This window comes from Dendropsophus ebraccatus, chromosome 1, assembly GCF_027789765.1.
Source record: "Dendropsophus ebraccatus isolate aDenEbr1 chromosome 1, aDenEbr1.pat, whole genome shotgun sequence".
Lineage (NCBI taxonomy): Eukaryota > Metazoa > Chordata > Amphibia > Anura > Hylidae > Dendropsophus > Dendropsophus ebraccatus.
In genome coordinates this window covers 43,834,314-43,856,260 of record NC_091454.1, presented here as the reverse complement: position 1 = coordinate 43,856,260, position 21,947 = coordinate 43,834,314, and the positions used below count along the sequence as shown (strand labels likewise).

The 21,947-nt window shown below is 43.0% G+C and overlaps 1 protein-coding gene across 3 annotated transcripts in view; it reads left to right on the top strand.

Moving 5' to 3' along the window:
- The window catches only part of CAMLG (calcium modulating ligand), a 94,877-nt gene extending 74,085 nt beyond the window's left edge, over nt 1–20,792 (top strand). For 2 of the 3 annotated variants that reach the window (XM_069969925.1, XM_069969915.1), the window contains exon 4: nt 19,711–20,792. In XM_069969925.1, the coding sequence (XP_069826026.1) occupies nt 19,711–19,902 (192 nt within the window). In that variant the 3' untranslated portion in view covers nt 19,903–20,792. The remainder of the gene's footprint in view (nt 1–19,710) is intronic. The other variant, XM_069969933.1, reaches the window with a different exon arrangement.
- The last annotated feature ends 1,155 nt before the right edge of the window (nt 20,793–21,947 follow it).

Genomic DNA, 21,947 nt, shown 5'->3' with positions numbered 1-21,947 from the left:
AATATTACTAGCACTAGCATAATGCAATAGGCTGTTACGATCTGTAGTCTTAGTAAATAAATCAAAATGTAATTTACCATCTCTGTCCTTTTGTATGGCGGTATCCAGAAAACTCACAGATGTAGTGCTGACATGTTGTGTAAAAGATAATTCAGTCCTCACATTATTGATATTCTGTATAAAGGACTGCAGGGATTCCTCTGTGCCTTCCCAGATACAGAATACGTCGTCTATAAAACGTAGCCAAACTCTGGCATGTTTTTGAAACAGTGAATCAGTATATACATGGGCATTCTCAAATGCCATCATGTACGCGTTGGCATATGAAGGGGCCATGTTGGACCCCATGGCCGTACCCCTCTTTTGTACATAAAAGTCATCACCGAATAGGAAATAGTTCTCTTCCAGTATAAACGTTAACAAGTCTATGCAAAAGTCTTGCTGTGCAATTTCTAAGTTTGAAAAAGAAATTAATAATTCTTTAGTTGCTTCTATTCCTTTTGTATGTACAATAGACGTATACAATCAGTCTATAAGATGCAGCGGTCTGGCACTATCCGATTAGGATGGCTAATAACATGGTAGCAGTGTAGGGAGGTGGAAAGATTTACGGAGGTGCTCACACAGGAAAAAATATGTGCAGATCATCAAAAAAGAGAATAAATTGAGGGCACTCACCGTTAAAATGAAAAAATCTTTATTTAATCTTCCTTTAAAAAACGTGTTTTTCTTTGTGCTGCAGTGGAACGGGACGCCAAGCTACAGCTGATTCTAGTCCATGACAGCTGTTTCGCACGTCACGCACGTCACGGCGTGACGTGCGAAACAGCTGTCGTGGACTAGTAATCAGCTGTAGCTTGGCGTCCCGTTCCACTGCAGCACAAAGAAATACACGTTTTTTTAAAGGAAGATTAAAGATTTTTTCATTTTAACGGTGAGTGCCCTCAATTTCTTCTTTTTTGATGAATAGACGTATACAAACTGTTGACGTCCAATGTCACCAAAAAGAATGGTTTATCTAGTCCTTCACTTTCGCCAAAAAGTCAGACGTATCAAGGATAAATGATTGTGCATTCCGTGTCAGAGGAGTAAGTATGCGATCCAAAAAGATCGCCAAGGGTTACAACACTCAGTCTGTCGAGGCCACAATGGGTCATCCCGGGGGTCTGTCTAATAGTTTATGGATCTTAGGAAGTATATAAAAAAACAGGGGTAATTGGATGTTCTTTACGCAAAAATGTAGAAATTTCAAGGTCTATGGTACCATTTTCAGTGTATGTTTTCAATATCTCATCCCTGCGTTTGATGATATGTGGGAGGGGGTCGCGGTCTAATTTAGCATATGTATCTCTATCTGCTAATTGTGAATAAACTTCCTCAAGATATGCAGATTTATTCATTATATCCGTGGCTCCCTCCTTATCCGCTGACTTCACTATGATTCTACCATCTTTCCGCAATGACTCCAATGCTGTTTGTTCCTCCCTGGTAAGATTACCCTTAAATTTATATTGTCCTCTAGTGTTGTCCTTTAAGACCTTTTGTATCTCATCATATGTTAGGCTGATATATGTCTCCACTGGATGGTTAAATCTGGGAGGCATATATCTGCTTTTATTTTTAAGTCCCAGTCTAGCCAATGACCATAGTGCCAACATATTGTTGTCAGTAGGTGTCGTCTGTTTATCAGCAAAATGTGCTCTCAATCTGAAAGAATCTCTGAAGTTCTTGCTCTAATGTAAACGTGTCCAAAGGACCTGTTGGACAATATTTTAATCCTTTTTGGAGTACCTGTAGTTGTGATGAAGTCAAGTTTACAGAGGATATATTAATAACCAAATTATTTCGCTCACCTATGTGTCCCTGATCTGGGATCTTGTTGGCATACGTTCAAAGTCGTAATTTCTTGCCCCTCCTCGTTTTTCTTTTCCTTATCGAGGGGGTTGGCCTAAAAAATTAGCTCCTTGAAGACTGTGAGCGTGAGGATTCACTACCCGTTTCTGATGAGCCTTGGCTGTGTATATTTCTCCTATATCGTCCTCCATATCTTGGATACTGGAAATTGGGATCTTGCCACCGATACTCTATTTAGTTGATAATCCTCTGTATCCCTGATGAATTTTTTCCTCTTTGTCTCCTCTGTATCTTTTTTGTAGTCTGCAAGAGTTTGTTCTGTCTTTTCTTTCAGTGTTTGCCTCTCCTCTTTAGTGATGGAAGTCGACAGTTGTTCCTCTATTGAATTAATCTCTTGGGTCAACTCTGTAATAGATTTCTGAAGATATTCCACTGTTATCACAATAATATCAGCCGAACATTTGTTCAGTATTTTCTCAAACTTATCACAATATTCCTTATTATCCTTAAAGGACAACTCCGTCGAAAATTTTTTTTTGCTTATTTAACACACATTACAAAGTTATATAACTTTGTAATGTGGTTTAATACCCGGTCTGGCCCCCTTCCCCCACTTTCCGACCCCCGACCCCCCACCCCGGAAGTTAAAGAATATATACATTACCTATTACGGTCGTCACGGTCCTCTTCTCTGGTGTCGGGTGATGTCAGAGCTGGGGGCGGTCCGGGTCTTCTTCCTCCTCGGCGTCTTCATTGAGAGTGAATGGGAGAGAAAAGGCTGCTGGTGCACAGGCGCACCAGCAGCCTTTTCATTGGCTGGAGCGCATCACATGGCTTCCAGCTTGCTCAGCCCTGATTGGCTGAGCTTGCTGGAAGCCATGTGATGCGCTCCAGCCAATGAAAAGGCTGCCGGTGCGCAAGCGCGCTGGCAGCCTTTTCTCTCTCATGGACCCGGAAGAAGGAGACATCGCTGGACGGCGGACGCAGGTGACGGTGAGGCGGACGGCGGGCGAATGGAGTGGCGATCGTCACCGGAGGGATGGTGAGTATGGTGTCTGTGTGTGTCTGTGGTTTTTTTTTTTTTGGGGGGGTCCCGCCGGAGTTGTCCTTTAAAAAAGACAGGTTTTAAATGTGATCTTAAACCTCTAGGAATCCTTCCGGGCTTATAATATTCCATTTATGTTGCACAATGTAGTTGGGAAAGTAATTTTTTTGAGGCTCTTGCATATTCTTTAGATCTTAATTCATGTCCTGGTACATGCAGGAAGTCATTTGCCAGCTGTACCTTTGATATAATGGTATTAGCAGTTTCTCTGTCAACAGAATACGTACTGAAAGACATCAGGACAGTCCTCCTTTGGGTGCTACAGACAATCCAATATCTAGACTGTTATGATTAATGTTAGGGATGAGCGAACTGAACCGACACAAACCAGATTCGTTACGAACTTCGCAAAAAGTTTGGTTCATCACCGAACCGAACTTTGAGAAAGTTTGTAACGAATCTGGAATATTCGATATTCGTACGCATATCTCCTGATATTTGAATATTCAATCCCATTAAAGTCTATGGGAACAAGTATTCGATTATTGAAAAACATTTATTCGACCACTTGGAGGTCACCAAGTCCACAATGATGCCAACACCACTGGAATGCAACTGGGACAGCAGGGGAAGCATCTAGCACCCCAAAATCGCAGGTAATAAAGTCGATTTTATACAGGTGAATTACCTGGTTATTAAAGGGTGTATGAATATTTTATAGGTACAGCTGGTCGGCTGTATTATGTAGCACGTAGCACTTGGTAAACAGAGTGCCTTATAGTAGCACAGCAGCCTGCTTGTACCACCCTGTGTATTTATGTATGACGTAGCAGCACGTAGCACTGGATGAACACACATACTGTACTATTTTTTTTTTTAGATCGAGACGTCTAGCACGTATCAGCAGCACAAAGCACTTGGTCACCAGAGTGCTTGCACTACCATTTGTAGATTTGCTACTACATATTTGAATGGAAACACCCAGTAGCCTTGTTTTCTGTCACTGAATGGAAACACCCAGTAACCTTGTTTGCTGTCAAAGAATGGGAACAGCCAGTACTCTTGTTTGCTGTCAATGAATGGAAACACCCAGTGTCCTTGTTTGCTGCAATAAATGGAAACACCCAGTACTCTTGTTTGCTGTCAATAAATGGCAACACCCAGCGACCTTGTAGGCTTGCTGTTACTGAATGCAAACGCCCAGTAACCTAGTTTGCTGTCACTGAATGCAAACACCCAGTATCCTAGTTTGCTGTCACTGAATGCAAACACCCAGTATCCTAGTTTGCTGTCACTGAATGCAAACACCCAGTAACCTTGTTTGCTGTCACTGAATGCAAACACCCAGTAACCTTGTTTGCTGTCACTGAATGCAAACACCCACTAACCTAGTTTGCTGTCACTGTCACTCACTCATCACTAGGTGTGAACTTAGCTGAAATGTCCCCCTTTGACCATGCAGAAAGTTGTGAGGTATGCAGTCATATTACTCACCGCGACGTATCTCTCTTCGAAGCTCGGTCAGGATATCAGGGCTTTTTAATTTTAAATCCGACCATTTTCGCCAAATTTGCCCTCTTGTCTTCTGGACATTTAGCTGTCTCCGAAGGGCACACAGAACTTTCTGTATAATTTTTAACTTATGTTGGTTAGGGGTTTTTCACACATCCCTGTCTTAAATCATAGTCCCAGTCATCAAAGAACTGGACCATGATCTTTAATTCGGGCATGGTGAATGGAGCAGCTCTCTCTGCCATGTTTCCTGTCTTCTGCTGTGCACACTGCAATGGTCGGACGAATGTCATGTATGCGTCGCATGAACTTCGTACGCATCGCTAGACTTACACATATCGTAAGTGTATACACACGCGTAACTAACTGTTAATAGCTGGCTTATACTGCGATTTTGTGGTGTCAGATGCTTCCTCTGCTTTCCTAGTTGCATTCCAGTGGTGTTGGCATCATTTCCTGAGGTGTCATTGTGGACTTGGTGACCTCCAAGTGCTCGAATAGATGTTTTTCAATAATCGAATACTTGTTCCCATAGACTTTAATGGGATCGAATATTCGAATATCAGGCGATATGCATACGCTTATCGAATATTCGAATATTTCACTTAGCAAGGTTCATTTTAGGTTCGGTTCGTACAAATCCGAACTTCACGAAAGTTCGCCGAATCGAACCGAACCAAACTTTTCAAAAGTTTGCTCATCCCTAATTAATGTCCATGCACACCGTATCTTATTGGTGCAGGTTGATCCAAATAACCATAAATGAATATATAACAACCGCACACGACTCCAAGTTGTTTGCTTATTCTGCCATATTTTTATTATTTACATGTACAGTTTTCCAAGACTTGTATGAATTCATAATAATTAGTATACCCAATCAAGGGGACGTTTCGGTCGAATGACCTTTTTCAACCAGGTATCTGTAGACAATGATATACATATACACATGTTAGTATAAACTAATACATATAGATTTCAACCAACAATGTTATCTCCTATAAAGTATATAGTTTATATAAGGGAGATCATCAAGGGGGAAAATTACTTTCCCAACAACTACATTGTGCAACATTAACGGAATATTATAAGGCAGGAAGGATTCCTAGAGGTTTAAGATCACATTTAAAACCTGTCTTTTTTTAAGGATAATAAGGAATATTGTGATAAGTTTGAGAAAATACTGAACAAATGTTCGGCTGATATTATTGTGATAACAGTGGATAACAGTTCAGAAATCTATTACAGAGTTGACCCGAGAGATTAATTCAATAGAGGAACAACTGTCGACTTCCATCACTAAAGAGGAGAGGCAAACACTGAAAGAAAAGACAGAACAAACTCTTGCAGACTACAAAAAAGATACAGAGGAGACACAGAGGAAAAAATTCATCAGGGATACAGAGGATTATCAACTAAATAGAGTGTATCGGTGGCAAGATCCCAATTTCCAGTATCCAAGATATGGAGGACGATATAGGAGAAATATACACAGCCAAAGCTCATCAGAAACGGGTAGTGAATCCTCACGCTCTTCTCAAGGAGCTAATTTTTTAGGCCAACCCCCTCGACGAGGAAAAGAAAAACGAGGAGGGGCAAGAAATTACGACTTCGAACTTTTGCCAACAAGATCCCAAATCAGGGACACATAGGTGAGCGAAATAATTTGGTTATTAATATATCCTCTGTAAACTTGACTTCATCACAACTGCAGGTACTCCAAAAAGGATTAAAATATTGTCCAACAGGTCCTTTGGACACGTTTACATTAGAGCAAGAACTTCAGAGATTCTTTCGGACTATCAGATTGAGAGCACATTTTGCTGATAAACAGACGACACCTACGGACAACAATATGTTGGGACTATTGTCATTGGCTAGACTGGGACTTAAAAATAAAAGCAGATATATGCCTCCCAGATTTAACCATCCAGTGGAGACACATATCAGCCTAACATATGATGAGATACAAAAGGTCTTAAAGGACAACACTAGAGGACAATATAAATTTAAGGGTAATCTTACCAGGGAGGAACAAACAGCATTGGAGTCATTGCGGAAAGATGGTAGAATCATAGTGAAGTCAGCGGATAAGGGGGGAGCCACGGTCATAATGGATAAATCTGCATATCTTGAGGAAGTTTATTCACAATTAGCAGATAGAGATACATATGCTAAATTAGACCACGACCCCCTCCCACATATCATCAAACGCAGGGATGAGATATTGAAAACATACACTGAAAATGGTACCATAGACCTTGAAATTTCTACATTTTTGCGTAAAGAACATCCAATTACCACTGTTTTTTTATATACTTCCTAAGATCCATAAACGATTAGACAGACCCCCCGGGAAGACCCATTGTGGCTCCGACAGACTCAGTGTTGTCACTCTTTTGCATAGACTTGTTAACGTTTATACTGGAAGAGAACGATTTCCTATTCGGTGATAACTTTTATGTGCAAAAGAGGGGTACGGCCATGGGGTCCAACATGGCCCCCCCATATGCCAACGCGTACATGATGGCATTTGAGAATGCCCATGTATATACTGATTCACTGTTTTAAAAACATGCCCGAGTTTGGCTACGTTTTATAGACGACGTATTCTGTATCTGGGAAGGCACGGAGGAATCCCTGCAGTCCTTTTATACAGAATATTAATAATGTGAGGACTGAATTATCTTTTACACAACATGTCAGCACTACATCTGTGAGTTTTCTGGATACCACCATACAAAAGGACAGAGATGGTAAATTACATTTTGATTTATTTACTAAGACTACAGATCGTAACAGCCTATTGCATTATGCTAGTAATCATCCTTTACCTACTAAGAGATCATTACCACGTTCAGGGCCGACGTTGGGGGGGGGGGGGGGCAAACTGGGCACTTGCCCGGGGCCCCCTAGCTCCTTCCTTCATTACTGGAGCAGGAAGCAGAGCAGCACAAGTAGCTCCCCTGCTCCACAAATGAACGAAGGAGCTGAGCTGTGAGGACCGCAGAAGAGGGAGAAGACGGACCGCCCCTCCTCCTCTGTGCCCTAAAGAAGAGGAGGAACGGCAAGCCCAGGTAAAGAAAATTGTTTTGGGGGGGGGTAGAGGGTCGCGGAGGCTGGGGGCTGGACTTGCGACCAAGGCTAACGAATGCGGGTGGGCGGAGTCTCCGGGGTCATTATAAAACAGCAACCCCCTCCCCATATACCTAGCGAACAGTATACAGGAAGGGGGCAGGGGATCTTGTGTGATGCAGTCCCCCCTCCTCCCTCTGTATCTATGGGCACCAGGCCCTGAGCAGTACGCAGTACATGATGGAGGTGGGTGCTGAATCACACAGGATCCCCTCCCCTATTCAGGGCCTAGTGAACAGTATATAGGGAGGGGATTCTGTAAGATTCAGTACCCCCATATCTCTCCCCTGCTCTACTACTACCCCCAATACTACTCCTAATACTGCTCTACTACTACCCCCAATAGTGCCCTACTACTATCACCCCCAATACTACTCCTAATACTGCTGTACTTCTACCCCCAATACTACTCCTAATACTGTTCTACTACTACCCCCAATACTGCCCTACTACTACCCCCAATACTACTCCTAATAGTGCCCTACTAATACCCCCAATACTACTCCTAATAGTGCCCAACTAATACCCCCAATACTACTACTAATAGTGCTCTACTACTACCCCCAATAGTGCTCTACTACTACCCCCAATAGTGCTCTACTACTACCCCCAATAGTGCTCTACTACTACCCCCAATAGTGCTCTACTACTACCCCCAATACTGCTGTACTACTACCCCCAATACTGCCCTACTACTACCCCCAATACTGCTGTACTACTACCCCCAATACTGCCCTACTACTACCCCCAATACTACTAATAGTGCCCTACTAATACCCCCAATACTACTCCTAATAGTGCCCTACTAATACCCCCAATACTACTCCTAATAGTGCTCTACTACTACCCCCAATACTGCCCTACTACTACCACCCCCAATACTACCCCTAATACTTCTCTACTACTACTCCCAATATTACTAATAATACTGCTCTACTACTACCCCCAATACTGCCCTACTACTACCACCCCCAATACTACCCCTAATACTTCTCTACTACTACTCCCAATATTACTAATAATACTGCTCTACTACTACCCCCAATACTACTCCTAATACTGCTGTACTACTACCCCCAATACTACTCCTAATACTGCTCTACTACTACGCAAATACTGCCCTACTACTACCCCCAATACTACTCCTAATACTGCTATACTACTCCTAATACTGCTGTACTACTACCCCCAATACTGCTGTACTACCACCCCCAATACTACTCCTAATACTGCTCTACTACTACGCCAATACTGCCCTACTACTACTAATACTGCTCTACTACTACCCCCAACACTGCCCTACTACTACCCCCAATACTACTCCTAATAGTGCCCTACTAATACCCCCAATACTACTCCTAATAGTGCTCTACTACCACCCCCAATACTGCCCTACTACTACCACCCCCAATACTACTCCTAATACTGCTCTACTACTACCCCCAATACTACTCCTAATACTGCTCTACCACTACCCCCAATACTACTCCTAATACTGCTCTACTAGTTCCCTAATACTGCTCTACTACTACCCCCAATACTGCTCCTAATACTGCTCTACTTCTACCCCCAATACTGCTCTACTACCCCCAATACTACTCCTAATACTGCTCTACTACTACCCTAATACTGCTCTACTACCCCCAATACTGCCCTACTACTACCCACAATACTGCTCTACTACTACCCCCAATACTACTCCTAATACTGCTCTACTACTACCCCCAATACTGCTCTCACTACCATTGCTACTATTACCCCCACTCCTGATACTACTACTACTACTACTCCCAAAACTGCTACCCCCCTTATCTACTACTACACCTCTCATCTTCTATGCTTCTACTGTTACTACACCCCTTATCCTCTATGCCTATACTGCTACACCCATCATGGCAAAAAAATTAATAAAAAAATGGAGGAAAGAGAAAACAAGATTTTATTTTTGCCCATATCGCCCCAGCCCTAGGGATGATGACTATATGTACTTTGTTGGCACAGAGGGACCTACCTACTATATGGGGCACAGAGGGGTCTTATTTAAGGTCACAGAAGATCACCCCGCCTCGAGCAGCGCGCCAACCGCTGGAAAAAAAGTAAAGTGTATGGGGACCTTAAATTGCTGCTACAATGTTTGAGCATTTGGGGCCCCACCTTCAACTTTGCCCTGGGCCACATTTTGTCTAAAACCGGCCCTGACCACGTTCACAATATAGACGAGTACAACGTATTGTTTCTGACCCAGAGAGGTTATCAGAGAGATTAGATGACATGACACAAAAGTTTATTCAGAGGGGTTACCCCAAACCTTTACGAGATGCAGAACGAGAATACATCTCCCATCCACAACCATTAAAACCACCTAAACCCAAACAAGTGGCATGTGTTACTACATACCATCCTCTGATGCCAAAAATTCATGGTTTAGTAAAAAAAACATTGGTTTGGGAGAATCTTTTCCTAAAATTCCAGAGTTCAATGTCCTGCCTCTCACATGCTATAAACGCACACAAAATATCCGTGACAAGATCATTCGAGCTGACATTGGTAGTTTAACACCACAAACTACACAGAGTACCATGGCACCTAGGAAAACAGGAACCTTCCTGTGTTTGACATGTAGCCACTGTTCCTCTGTGATCAAGGGTGATTTCGTGACACATCCTCATACAGGAAAGAGGATACCGATAAGAGATTATTTTACCTGTAATTCATCATTTGTAGTATATCTACTAAAATGTCCATGTGGACTTGCATATGTGGGGGAGACAACCCAGAGAGTACGGGATAGACTAACAAAGCATAAATCTACAATAAGATGCAAGAACAATCTCTTGCCCATCCCACATCACTTTGAGGAAAAGGGACATTCAATCTCACAACTAAGGTTTCAAATTTTGGAGCAGGTTCGCAAACCAAGGAGGGGAGGCAACAGAATTCAATTACTAAAACAACGTGAATCCTATTGGATACATAGGTTACGAACTTAAAAGTCCCGGCGGATTGAATAGGGAATGTGACGTCCATATTAACTTATAAGAACTATATGTGTGTATATATACTGTATATGATTTTGTTAAATCTTGCATCATTTCGTATATGTTTTTTCATAGATTTCGTGATGAGGATATTATCACCATGATGTATCATGTATGGTGGGGTGGCTACTACAGAACCTCTCCTTATTCTATTATATTCTAATTCTCTTCTACTCCTCTCCTTTTAACATACTCATTTTCTAACATATTCACTTTCATCAATTATCCATGACTACATAGCAATCAATTAATACGATTAACATAGATATTATCTTTAATTATAGTATAATTTTTTCATGTTTATCCCCTTTTCTTTTAAAAAAATTCTTCATCATAATATAAATTCTGTTCTGTTTTATTTTAATAAAAAAAAAATTCTATAAATTTTGATTTGACATAATTTAAATTGATAATATCCCAATTTTCATTTTATTTTTGTTATAAAAATAAAAAAATTATAAAAAAATATATTAGTTTTATTATTTATTTTATTATATACATTATAACATGATCTCAATGTCCAATTCATAATCATCTAATTGTTTCATAGTAAATAATATATAGTGTTCATGATTTGTTTGTATCCAGTAACTATTTTCATTATACATATACAATACAGCGGTATACAGACTAAGTGCCGAAAAAGTACTAGTACGCATGCGCCAGGTTAAACTGAGCATATCATGTGACTAGAGAGTCACATGTATATACAATTTCCTGTTACCTAGGAACGTGTATCGGATGTTGTTCCGATCACGTGACCCACATGTAGGAGTGACGCAGGTGCGTCCCGATCACGTGGCCTTAGTCGAGCCCTATATAAGATGGGGATGGACGCTAATACAGCGCTCCGGCCGCCATCTATACACCGTCATCAGCATGGTACAGGTATAGTAATATGACAGTGTACCTTCTGTTATATACCATGTATACCTCTCTCATACACTGCCATTATTGTTCATGACATGCTTTTTAACTTTCTTATCAGGTCTCTTGGTTCCTTTAGGACATTTTCCTTTGCGATGTCTAATCCTTTCTCTTCAATTCCTTAGTGTGAGTATGTAATGCCACCCACCAGTACAAATTTATTATTCCTGATATACTGTCTATGGAAACTGTACTTCAGATGTATGAGTTATATACAGAGAGACAGTTGCTAGCATTACATTTGTATAGTGGTTGGCTTTATATTAAGTGTATATTCATATACAGGATGATCCCCCTTATATAAACTATATACTTTATAGGAGATAACATTGTTGGTTGAAATCTATATGTATTAGTTTAAACTAACATATGAGTATATGTATATCATTGTCTACAGATACCTGGTTGAAAAAGGTAATTCGACCGAAACGTTCCCTTGATTGGGTATACTAATTATTATGAATTCATACAAGTCTTGGAAAACTGTACATGTAAATAATAAAAAGGTGGCAGAATAAGCAAACAACTCTGGAGTCGTGTGCGGTTGTTATATATTCATTTATGGTTATTTGGATCAACCTGCACCAATAAGATACGGTGTGCATGGACATTAATCATAACAGTACAGAAACTTTGGTGTGACTTCGGTGCGCAGACACTCATATGCAAAAAAAACACTGCAGAGACACCATTACGTGTCTCAACGTCAGTGATAAGGATGGTCCGAACCTGCCGAGGTTCGGGTGCGTATGAACCCAAACACTTGGCATCAGATTCGTGCTGTCTGCCCGCTCCGTGCAGCGGGTGGATACAGCGGGAGGACCGCCTGGAAAACTGGGATACAGCCTATGGCGCGCAGACAGCGGGAATCATTGCCGAGAGCGGGCAGACAGCGGGAATCATTGCCGAGAGTTCGGGTTCGTATGAACACGAACCTTGGCTGGTTCGGACCATCCCTAGTCAGTGAGCTAGCCAGACCTTCCTTCCGGGAAGGAACAACCAAGCCAAGGAATGTCTCCATCCAAAGACAGCTGTTTCGGGGTATTTGCCCCATATTAGTGTGGAGTAAAATTCTGGCTAGTGGGAGCAATGCCTAGTAAGTGCATGCAAAAGGACACTGGTTGACCTTAGGGAGATCTACAGCTGTTGATGGATGGATACCTTGCTTGGTTGGTTTCCTTGATTGGAGACATTCTTTGGCTTGGTTGTTCCTTCCCAGAGGAAGGTCTGGCTAGCTCACTGACGTCGAGACGTGATTGTGTCTCTGTGGTGTTTTTGTTGATCTCCCTGAGGTCAACCAGCGTCCTTTTGCACTCCACTCTTGTCTCATTGGATGGCTTCAAACTCCTTCGGGCGGACAGAACAAGGGAGAGCAGTAAAAGAAAAGAAGGGCTGGTGATATTTGCAAATGATAGATGGTGTAATCCTGGGCACATTGTGATCAAGGAGCAAACTTGATGTATGGACATTGAACTGTTAGCTGTCAGTATGAGACCATTCTATTTACCAAGGGAATTATCACGTCATTGTGATAGTTGCATATGTTTCCCCTTCTGCAAAAGATGAAGCTGCCTATGAGGTCCTAGAAGCCACGGTGAGCCAGTTGCAGATGCTGCATCCCCAACTCCTCCTCCTCCTCATGTCAGGAGATTTCAACTATGCTTCTCCATCATCCACACTATCCAGTTTTACACCGTATGTAATCTGCCACACAAGAGACATCAAATCATTGGACTTGTTTTTTGCCAGTGCCACAGAGGCATATAACTCATAAGCCCTACCTCATAACTCATTAGCCCTACCGCCCCTGGGAAGATCAGATCACAACCTAGTGCATCTTCAACCTGTGGACAAGCCACTGGTACACAGTGAGCAATATGGTCTGAAGAGAGTGATGAGGCTCTGAGGGATTGTTTTGAAACAACTGCATGGGAAGAGTTGCAGGATTTCTATGGGGAGGATATGGAAGGCTTCACACACTGTATAACAGACTACATTAATTTTTGTGTGGACAACACAGTATCCACAAAAGTGGTGAGGTGTTTCTCTGACAACACACCCTGGATTAATGCTGATATAAATTCCCCTTCTTAAGGGGAAAAAGATGGTATTTAAAGTTACACTGTCACCCCCTTTTTGCATTCTCACTTCTCTACACAGGTGTAATGGGTAAATTTAGCAGTTTTCATACATTATTTTATATCATACGTCAGGGTGATTGTTCAAGTAAAAAGTGATCTTTTATCAACTGAAGATTGTGCAAAGTGGGTGGCGCTTCACAGCAACAGCGCCACTTAGCCCTGCCCCCAGTGCCACCGCTGGTCCCGCCCCTCCGTGAAGTCATGTGCACATAGGCCACGCCCCCTTACGACCATTGAAACAGGCTGGCCTAAAGGTTTAGGCCCCACCCCCTCTGGTTTGGCCCATACCAATGGGCGTCAAGGGGGCAGGGCCTATGTGGTGGTGACGTAAACGGTGGGGCGGGACCAATGGTGGGGCTGTAGGCGGGGCTAGGTGGCGCTGTTGCTGTGAAGCCCCGCCCACTTACCAAAATCTACAGTTGATAAAAGGTCACTTTTTACTTGAACAAACGCCATGACGTATGATATAAAAAAAAAAGGTATGTAAACTGCAAAATTTACCCTTTACACCTGTGTAGAGAAGTCACAATGTACAAAGGGGGTGACAGTGTCACTTTAAGTCAGGACACAAGGAAAGACTAAGGAGTGTGCAAAAGGAGCTGAGGCATCAAATCCAGAAGGGAAAGGCCAATTATAAAGCTGTCAGCGATCGCTTGTTCCTCGTTTCCCGCTCGCTGCCGGCACTGTTACATGTGTCGGCAGTGAGCGGCTGAGTACGTTGGGGGCTGCAGGGAGCTGTGGAGGAGGGGGAGGCTGCCCGGGTGATCACTTGATTTTCCAGGCAGCAAATAGCAGCAGTGTTCTGCCGCCGCTCTTGTTCCTAGGAGCGATGGCAGCAGATCGCTGCTATATTAATCATTTGTCTTTCAACATGTTGAAAGACAAACGACTGCATTGATCAGCCAACATTGTTCATGTTATCGATAATAGTTTTGTGTAATGGGGCCTTAAGAGAAAGATGGAAGAGCAAATGGAACACAAAAACATTAATGAGGTCTGGAAAGGTCTTAAGTCAATATCTGCCTCTCAGGTAAGAGAAACAAAGTGACCTAACAAGCTCAATCTATTCTTCAATAAGTTTTAACGCACACCAGCTCCTCCCACCCCAGCATGTCATTCAGTCCCCTCTCCTACACGAACAGTGACCCCACCTACTGCTGGGAGCTCTCACCTCCTGATCATTGAATGTAGCAATCGGTTATCTGGCTTCAAGCTGATCTTCACAAGTGCCAAGGTGAGAAACTAACGCAAAAAGATCACGGTTGGGAAGGCTGCAGGGCCAAATGGCATCAGTGCCAGGCTACTTAAGACTTGCGGGGCCCAGCTGTGTGGTATTATTACATATATGTTTAATATGAGCCTAAAGCTAGAAATGGTACCACAGCTGTGGAAATCATCATGTTTTGTACCAGTTCCAAAGACTCCACATCCAAAGAACCTGAACGGCTATAGACCTGTAGCACTGACATTTAACTTGATGAAGGTCTTGGACAGATTAGTTCTCACACATCTCCGCCCTCTATTGAGCTCAGCCATGGACCCTCTCTAATTTGCTTATCAGCTGAGCAATAGGGCGGATGGTGCCATCATCCACCTTCTACACAGAGCCCTTTCTCACCTGGAGAAACCAGGGAACATTGTGAGAATAATTTTCTTCGATTTCTCCAGTGCTTGTAACACCATACAGCCAAGGCTACTGAGAGACAAGCTGGCCTTTGTTGGAGTGGACCTCCAACCACCTTAGGACCGATGCTGGGAATACCAATGAGATGGTGGTTGATTTCCGACAGTGTAAATTTCCTCCAAAACCAGTGGACATCCAGGGGACGGACATTGAGACAGTGAGCACCTATAAATATCTGGGTGTGCTCCTAAATAATAAGCTGGGCTGGGCTGATCACATGGATGCACTGTGCAGAAAGGGCCACAGCAGGCTGTACCTGCTGAGGAGGTCAAGGGCCTTTGGAGTCCAGGGGGCAAAAAACTTTTTTTTTTTTTTTTTAACTCTGTAGTGGCATCAGCCATCTTCTTTGGGGTGGCCTGCTTGGAGAGTAGCATATTAACCAGGGATAGGAATAAACTGGACTAGCTGATAAGAAGGCCAGCTCTGTCCTTGGAAGCCTGGACCAAGTGCAGGTGGTGGGAGACACAAGGATTTTGTTAGTGGTCAACTCCATGCTGGAGAATGACTCCCATCTCCTACACGAGACCGTGATAGCACTGGGCAGTACTGTCAGTGACCGACTGCTTGATCCAAAGTGCGAGAAGGAACGCTATCGGAATTCATTCTTCCCTGTTGCAGTTAGGCTGTACAACCAACACCGACCTAAACAAATATGATTCCAACAGAGAGGTGATATATTTTAAGCTTGTAATAGCCTTTTTATTTCTGTGTCTACTGTAACTGTAATGCCTTTACTAAAGTAAGAGCTTGGAGCTTTTTTTTATTTGTAATATCTATGCTGCTGTAACACACTGAATTTCCCCATGGTGGGACTATTAAAGGATTATCTTAAGAAGATCTTCCAGCTACAGATAACTCTTGGCAGTCTGGATGTCACTGAAGAAGGCAGAAGATATGCTGAATCATTGTCACATTCATATACTATCGGACAATGTCACCACAGTAGCCCATCTACGACATCAGGGCAGTGCAAAAGAAAATTCTCCATGGGACATCTCGAACAAGATTTTCCTATGGGCAGAGAAGAACTACCTATCCTTAACCGCTACCCATCTCAAGGGTTCAGAGAATGTGGAAGAGGATTATCTGAGCATAGGTTTACCCCCAGATGGGTAAGTCCTCGGATAGATCTATTTGCCAACAGCCAGAACAGGAAGGTGCGGTAGCTCTTCTCCCTAAGCAGGTGTAGATTCTTTAGCTCAACCCAAGGAAACTTCAGAAGATCCTGATGGAGAAGGGGACAGTAATCCTTCTGGTGCCATACTGGTCGAGGAGAGCTTGGTTCGGCCTTCTAAAAAGCCTAGCGCTAGAACCCCTGATTCTTCTTCCAAGGGATCCGGATCTGATTCAGCAGGGGCCGCTTCATCATCTGGACATACCAACTCTCAGAATGTCGGCTTGGATCCTGAGAGGTGGATGCTGCACAGCAGAAGACTCTCCGAAGAAGTAATTACAACCCTTCAGAGGAGTTGGAAACCAGTCACAAATAAGAGCTACCTCAAGATTTTGAAGGTTTTCTGTGGCTGGTGTTCTTCACAGCAACCCTTTCCAGCTGAACCTACCATTTTCATGATATTGGACTTTCTACAGACAGGTCTAAACAAGGGCCTTAGACCTGTCACACTTAAATGTGGCGGCCCTCTCAACTATCTATGATCATAACATCACAGACCATAGGTGGGTAAATAAATTCATGAGAAGTGCTACTAGACAGTCCCTGCTATCAGAAATCTTCATCTGCTGTGGGACCTCATTACAGTCCTTGAAGGTCTTACACGTCTACCCTTTAAACCTAGATTCAGATTTCAAGTTCCTTTCCTACAAAACTGCCTTTTTGGTAGCTATTGTGTCAGCATCAAGAGATCCTCTAGAAATGACCTTGAGCATAAATTTCATAGCCCGGATGTGAGGAGAGCGATTCTTTAATACTTAGAATCCTGCAGTGCTTGGAGGAAGGATTAATCACTTTTCTTCAATTCCAAGGGAAAAATCGAGGTAAAGTATCCAAGAGAGTTCTGGCCTACTGGTTAGGAAACGCTATTGAAGAAACTTGCTAGTTACAGAACTTACCTTCTCCACTTCAAGTCAAAGCTCACTCCACCAAGGCTGTGTCTACCACCTGGGCAGAAAGGGCATGTGCTTCGATAGATCAGATCTGCCAAGCTGCCACTTGGTCTTCTCTGCATACTTTCACAAGGCATTACAGGCTGCAGCTTCAGCGTAACAAGACCTCTCATTTGACAAGAAGTTGCTTCAAGCTGTAGTCCCACCCGAAGGTAAATGGTTTGTATTTTCCTGTGGTGCCGTTGTGGAGGTGAGGAGAGAAAACCGTATTAGTCTTACCGGTAAGACTGTTTCCCCTGAAACCTTCACAACGGCACCAACATCCCTCCCTTTGCATATTTTCACATGGTGCTAGTAATTGTTATAATGCACAGGCGCTAGTGGGAAGGGGGGCTTTTAACCTCTTGTGTTTGTGCTTTTCCTGTCCCTAGGGAACAAGTTAACTCCTGTGGTGCCATTATGAAAGTTTCTGGGAGAAAAGGTATTACCAGTAAGACTAATACTGTTTTTGATACCGCTATTCACTGGCCTTGCAGCCACCACATACATAGGTGGTTATGATGGAACGCTTCTTTTCATACCCTATGTGGGTATCTCTGCTTCTGTCCGCCTCAGAATTAGAAGAAACTTTCCACCTTTATTCTAAGATATTGTCCTTTTAAGATGCCCCTCTTAAGGTGGGCTGGATGGTAGCTTTTTCCAGTGTAACGAACCATTGCCTGCTATCTATATAGCTTTGTGTCCAGTCCTCCATGTCCATTCTTAATAGTTTTTTTCCAGAAAACACAACTTATCCTCATTTCTTTATTGATGTTAAAGTGACACTGTCACCCCCTATTTGCATTTTGACTGCTCTCCACAGGTGTAAAGGGTAAATGTTACAGTGGATTGGTATATGTGGGCGGGGCCTCACTGCCTATGTGCCACATCGCTCTGCCCCTAGCGCCACTTAGCCCCACCCCATCAGTGGCATCATTGCCACAAAGGCCCCGCCCCCTCAGCAGCCATTGGAAGGGCCAGCCTAAAGCTCTAAGCCCCACCCCCTAGATTTTCCCACACCAATGGCCGCTGAGGGGATGGGGCCTATGCGGCGATGACATCACGGGGTTAAGTGGTGCTAGGGGCGGAGCGATGTGGCACAAAGGCAGCAAGTCCCCGCTCACATATCCCAATCCACAGGTGATAAAAATGACTTTTTACCAGAACAAGCACCATGAGGTTGATATAAAATAATGAAAGCTGTAACATTTACCCGTTACACCTGTGGAGAGCAGTCAAAATGCAAATAGGGGGTGACAGTGTCACTTTAAGCTCTCTGACAACTTTGGAAATCTGATTCACTCCCTGACCAAATGTTGGCCACGTTATTGATAAACTGACCCCAATAACTGATAAAGGGGTGATAATTTGACAGGGCTCCTTAAACACCACTGTATCCTCCCACCAGCCCAGGAACAGGTAGGCATGCATAGGTGGGTCAACTGGGCTACCCATGGCTGTGCCCCTAAGCTAGTAGAAGAGCTTGGTGTCAAAAAGAAAGAAGTTAGGGGCACTCCAGGAAAAGTAGGTGGTTGTTGGGGGTCTGACCTCTGTACCACCCGCCAATCTCCATATCGGGCCCCACCTGCTCTGTTATGAATAGAGCCATTGGTCACGCGCCATACCCGCGGCTCTATTCATAACAGAGACGGTGGGGCCCAAAACAGATTTGGGGGTGGGGGGGGGTACAGAGGTCATATCCCCCGCGACTACCTACTTTCTCCCTATCCTATGGATAATGTTATGTGGTTCTAAATTGGTATTTCTGCTGCTTAAAAAGCTCATAATAGCCTTCATTTCATGATGATTTGGGATGGAGCTGTATAGGGTCTCCACATGAATACCACTTAGGTAGCAGTTGTCCTTCACTGTTACATCTTCAAGTTTTAACATATTTGTCTAAATATATCCCAATATTCTGCTTAATGTTATCAATCCCAGATACAATGCACCTTTGGCACTTCATAAAAGGTGGTGGTTTGATGGTACTTTGACAATAAAGAATTTGACTTTTTACTCCCAATCAAATGAGCATCTGTCAGAAGAGACTTGAGTTCCTCTAAGAAACGAGTAGTCAGGTCTGCTGCTAGTCCATTATGACCAAGCCAACTGAAAGGTTTCCCGATCAGTGTTTCCTGACCTTAAAAACGGCAACAGGAAATGTGCATGGGGCCTTAGGTAGTGCTTCCACACCTCTGTGTACAATGTTATTTATTGCCATGATTCCAGTATATACCAACATATCTGCTCATGTATTTATTTTTCATTTAGGGGGAAAAGACAACTAAAACAACTGTCCTAACCGCAGCTCTTCTTTTATCTGGAATCCCCTCTGAGGTGATAAGTCACTCATTGGATACATACGGCAAGATGGTGGATGTTTTTACTGACCTTTGTGTTTACTTCTTTATTTTTATCTTCTGTCATGAAGTACTTTTATTTTTTGGTACAGAGGAACCATGATTATTCATTCTTTCACAAAAGAGACTCTGTGTTTCTCTTCAGGATGATTTATTCTTATATAGATTCTAAATAAATTATCGTCCTAAACCTAGCTGGGGATTAAGCAGTATTTCTAATCATTTTTGATCTAATGTTAGTCTTCCTTGTATCTCCAACAGTTTTTATTTCTTGTTATTTTAAATATCAATTTGTATAGTAACTGTAAAATATGATATAAAATATGTGTATCCTACAGAATATCATATCAAAAGAGGAATGTACAACATACAACATACAACGTACAACATAATATGACACATCATGTAGCATTTTTGTAGTTTTCCCCTTTTTGGGATTGTTTTGTTATAAAATATAGCATTTTTTTTCTAGTAGGTTTTCCCCTGTATTTTGCTTCTGAATGGCACAGCAACTGTTGTATTGGTAATCTGTCAGATCTCAGCCATAGAAGCTTGTAACTTCCTCCTTCACAATAGAGCAGTACTCAAAGTGTAGTGATGAAGCAGGGGAACATCAGGACTGTTCTTATATTATTATTATTATTATTATTATTATTATTATTATTATTATTATTATTATTATTATTATACATGATTGGTCACTTTATTAGAGAAGCATCTAGTCTCACAGGGCCCTTTGCCTTTTAGAATTGAAGCTGTGTTGGTTCCACATTAGTGTTGCAGGAATAATGGCTCTTGTACACAGCAGGGTCTCTCACAGTTTGTGAGAAGTTTGTCTCACTTTGTGTTACATGATGTCTGGAAAGAAATATGTCATCTTAAATTTGTGTTTGAATGAGCCACTGCACAGTTCAGAGCGGTTACAGTTATTATTGAAGGACATTGTGGCCATTTTCTCTGATAACAACTATTAAATTGAGGGGGCATTGTTAACCCTGAGTACCTTATTATTGGTTGGTGACAGCTACTTCCTTTTGACAATATCTATTGACCCAGATTTGCACTGTGCACACTGAGCATTGCAGCTGGACTATAATAAACCACCACAAGAATACATCCCCCATGGACAAATTAAAGAATTTTGTATAAGGAAGGGAAACCGCTGATACACCTCGCTCTTGGCAAGGCACCACATCTCAATCATGAGGAGTATCCCACACCTCTCCGTCTGAGGATGAACAAAAGGTTCAGGGAGAACCCACGCTGAATCAGGTTTACCAACAGCTTTTCCTGGCTATAGATGCCTGTAAAACTACTTTGGCGGGCAAAGTTGAAGAAGTCAAAACAGATGTGGGTTTTTTATGCCAAGATATGCAATTAAGGGGCACATCACTGAGGTGGAATCCAGTTTTTTGCAGACTTAAAGGGGTATTCCCCCCAAGGGCTCAAAAATTAAATGCTCCCAAACCTAACTGGTCTCACTTACCAAGTCCCCCTGAGTGTTTTGAGCCGTCCCCCGTCTTTCTAGCTGCTGACATTCCTGGGTTAAAAGTTTTTCTAAAAGGCCTCTTTATAGCCAAGATGGCGCCGGCCAGGAAACTACGTTACCCATCATGCAGTTCTTCTCTTAGCTTTACTGCCAACTGCTCCTCATTACTACATTGCATGAGGGAAGGGGGGCTAGGTGTCATTGCCATAGAGCAGTCAGAGGGGGAGACTGATGTGCAGCAGTGCCTGCCTGGTTAGGTCTCTCTGATAGCTGACACCCTTTCCAGCCCTGCTGCAGGATCACTGTTTGGGCTGTGTAGCTCCGTCCATGACAGCAAACACCCCCTCCCCCGACCCATGCTTCTCACTCTCATTCTCCCTTGGTCTCCTGCAGTCCAGTCTCTAACAGCCACAGCTTTATGCAAATGACAGAGAGTCTGGGGCTTCAGTCAGAGAATGAGAGATAAAAGCCAGGGGGAGGGGGGAGAGCTGCCAGGACCGAGATACACAGTGAGGAAGAAAGTTATCAGCATGGGGGAGGAGGGGGAGAGCTGCTGAGGACGGAGCTACACACAGTGAGGAGACTAAAGAAACAGTGGAGGGAGTGACAGCTGCCAGGGACCCGGATCAGCACAAGACCAGGCGACACAGTGAGGAGAC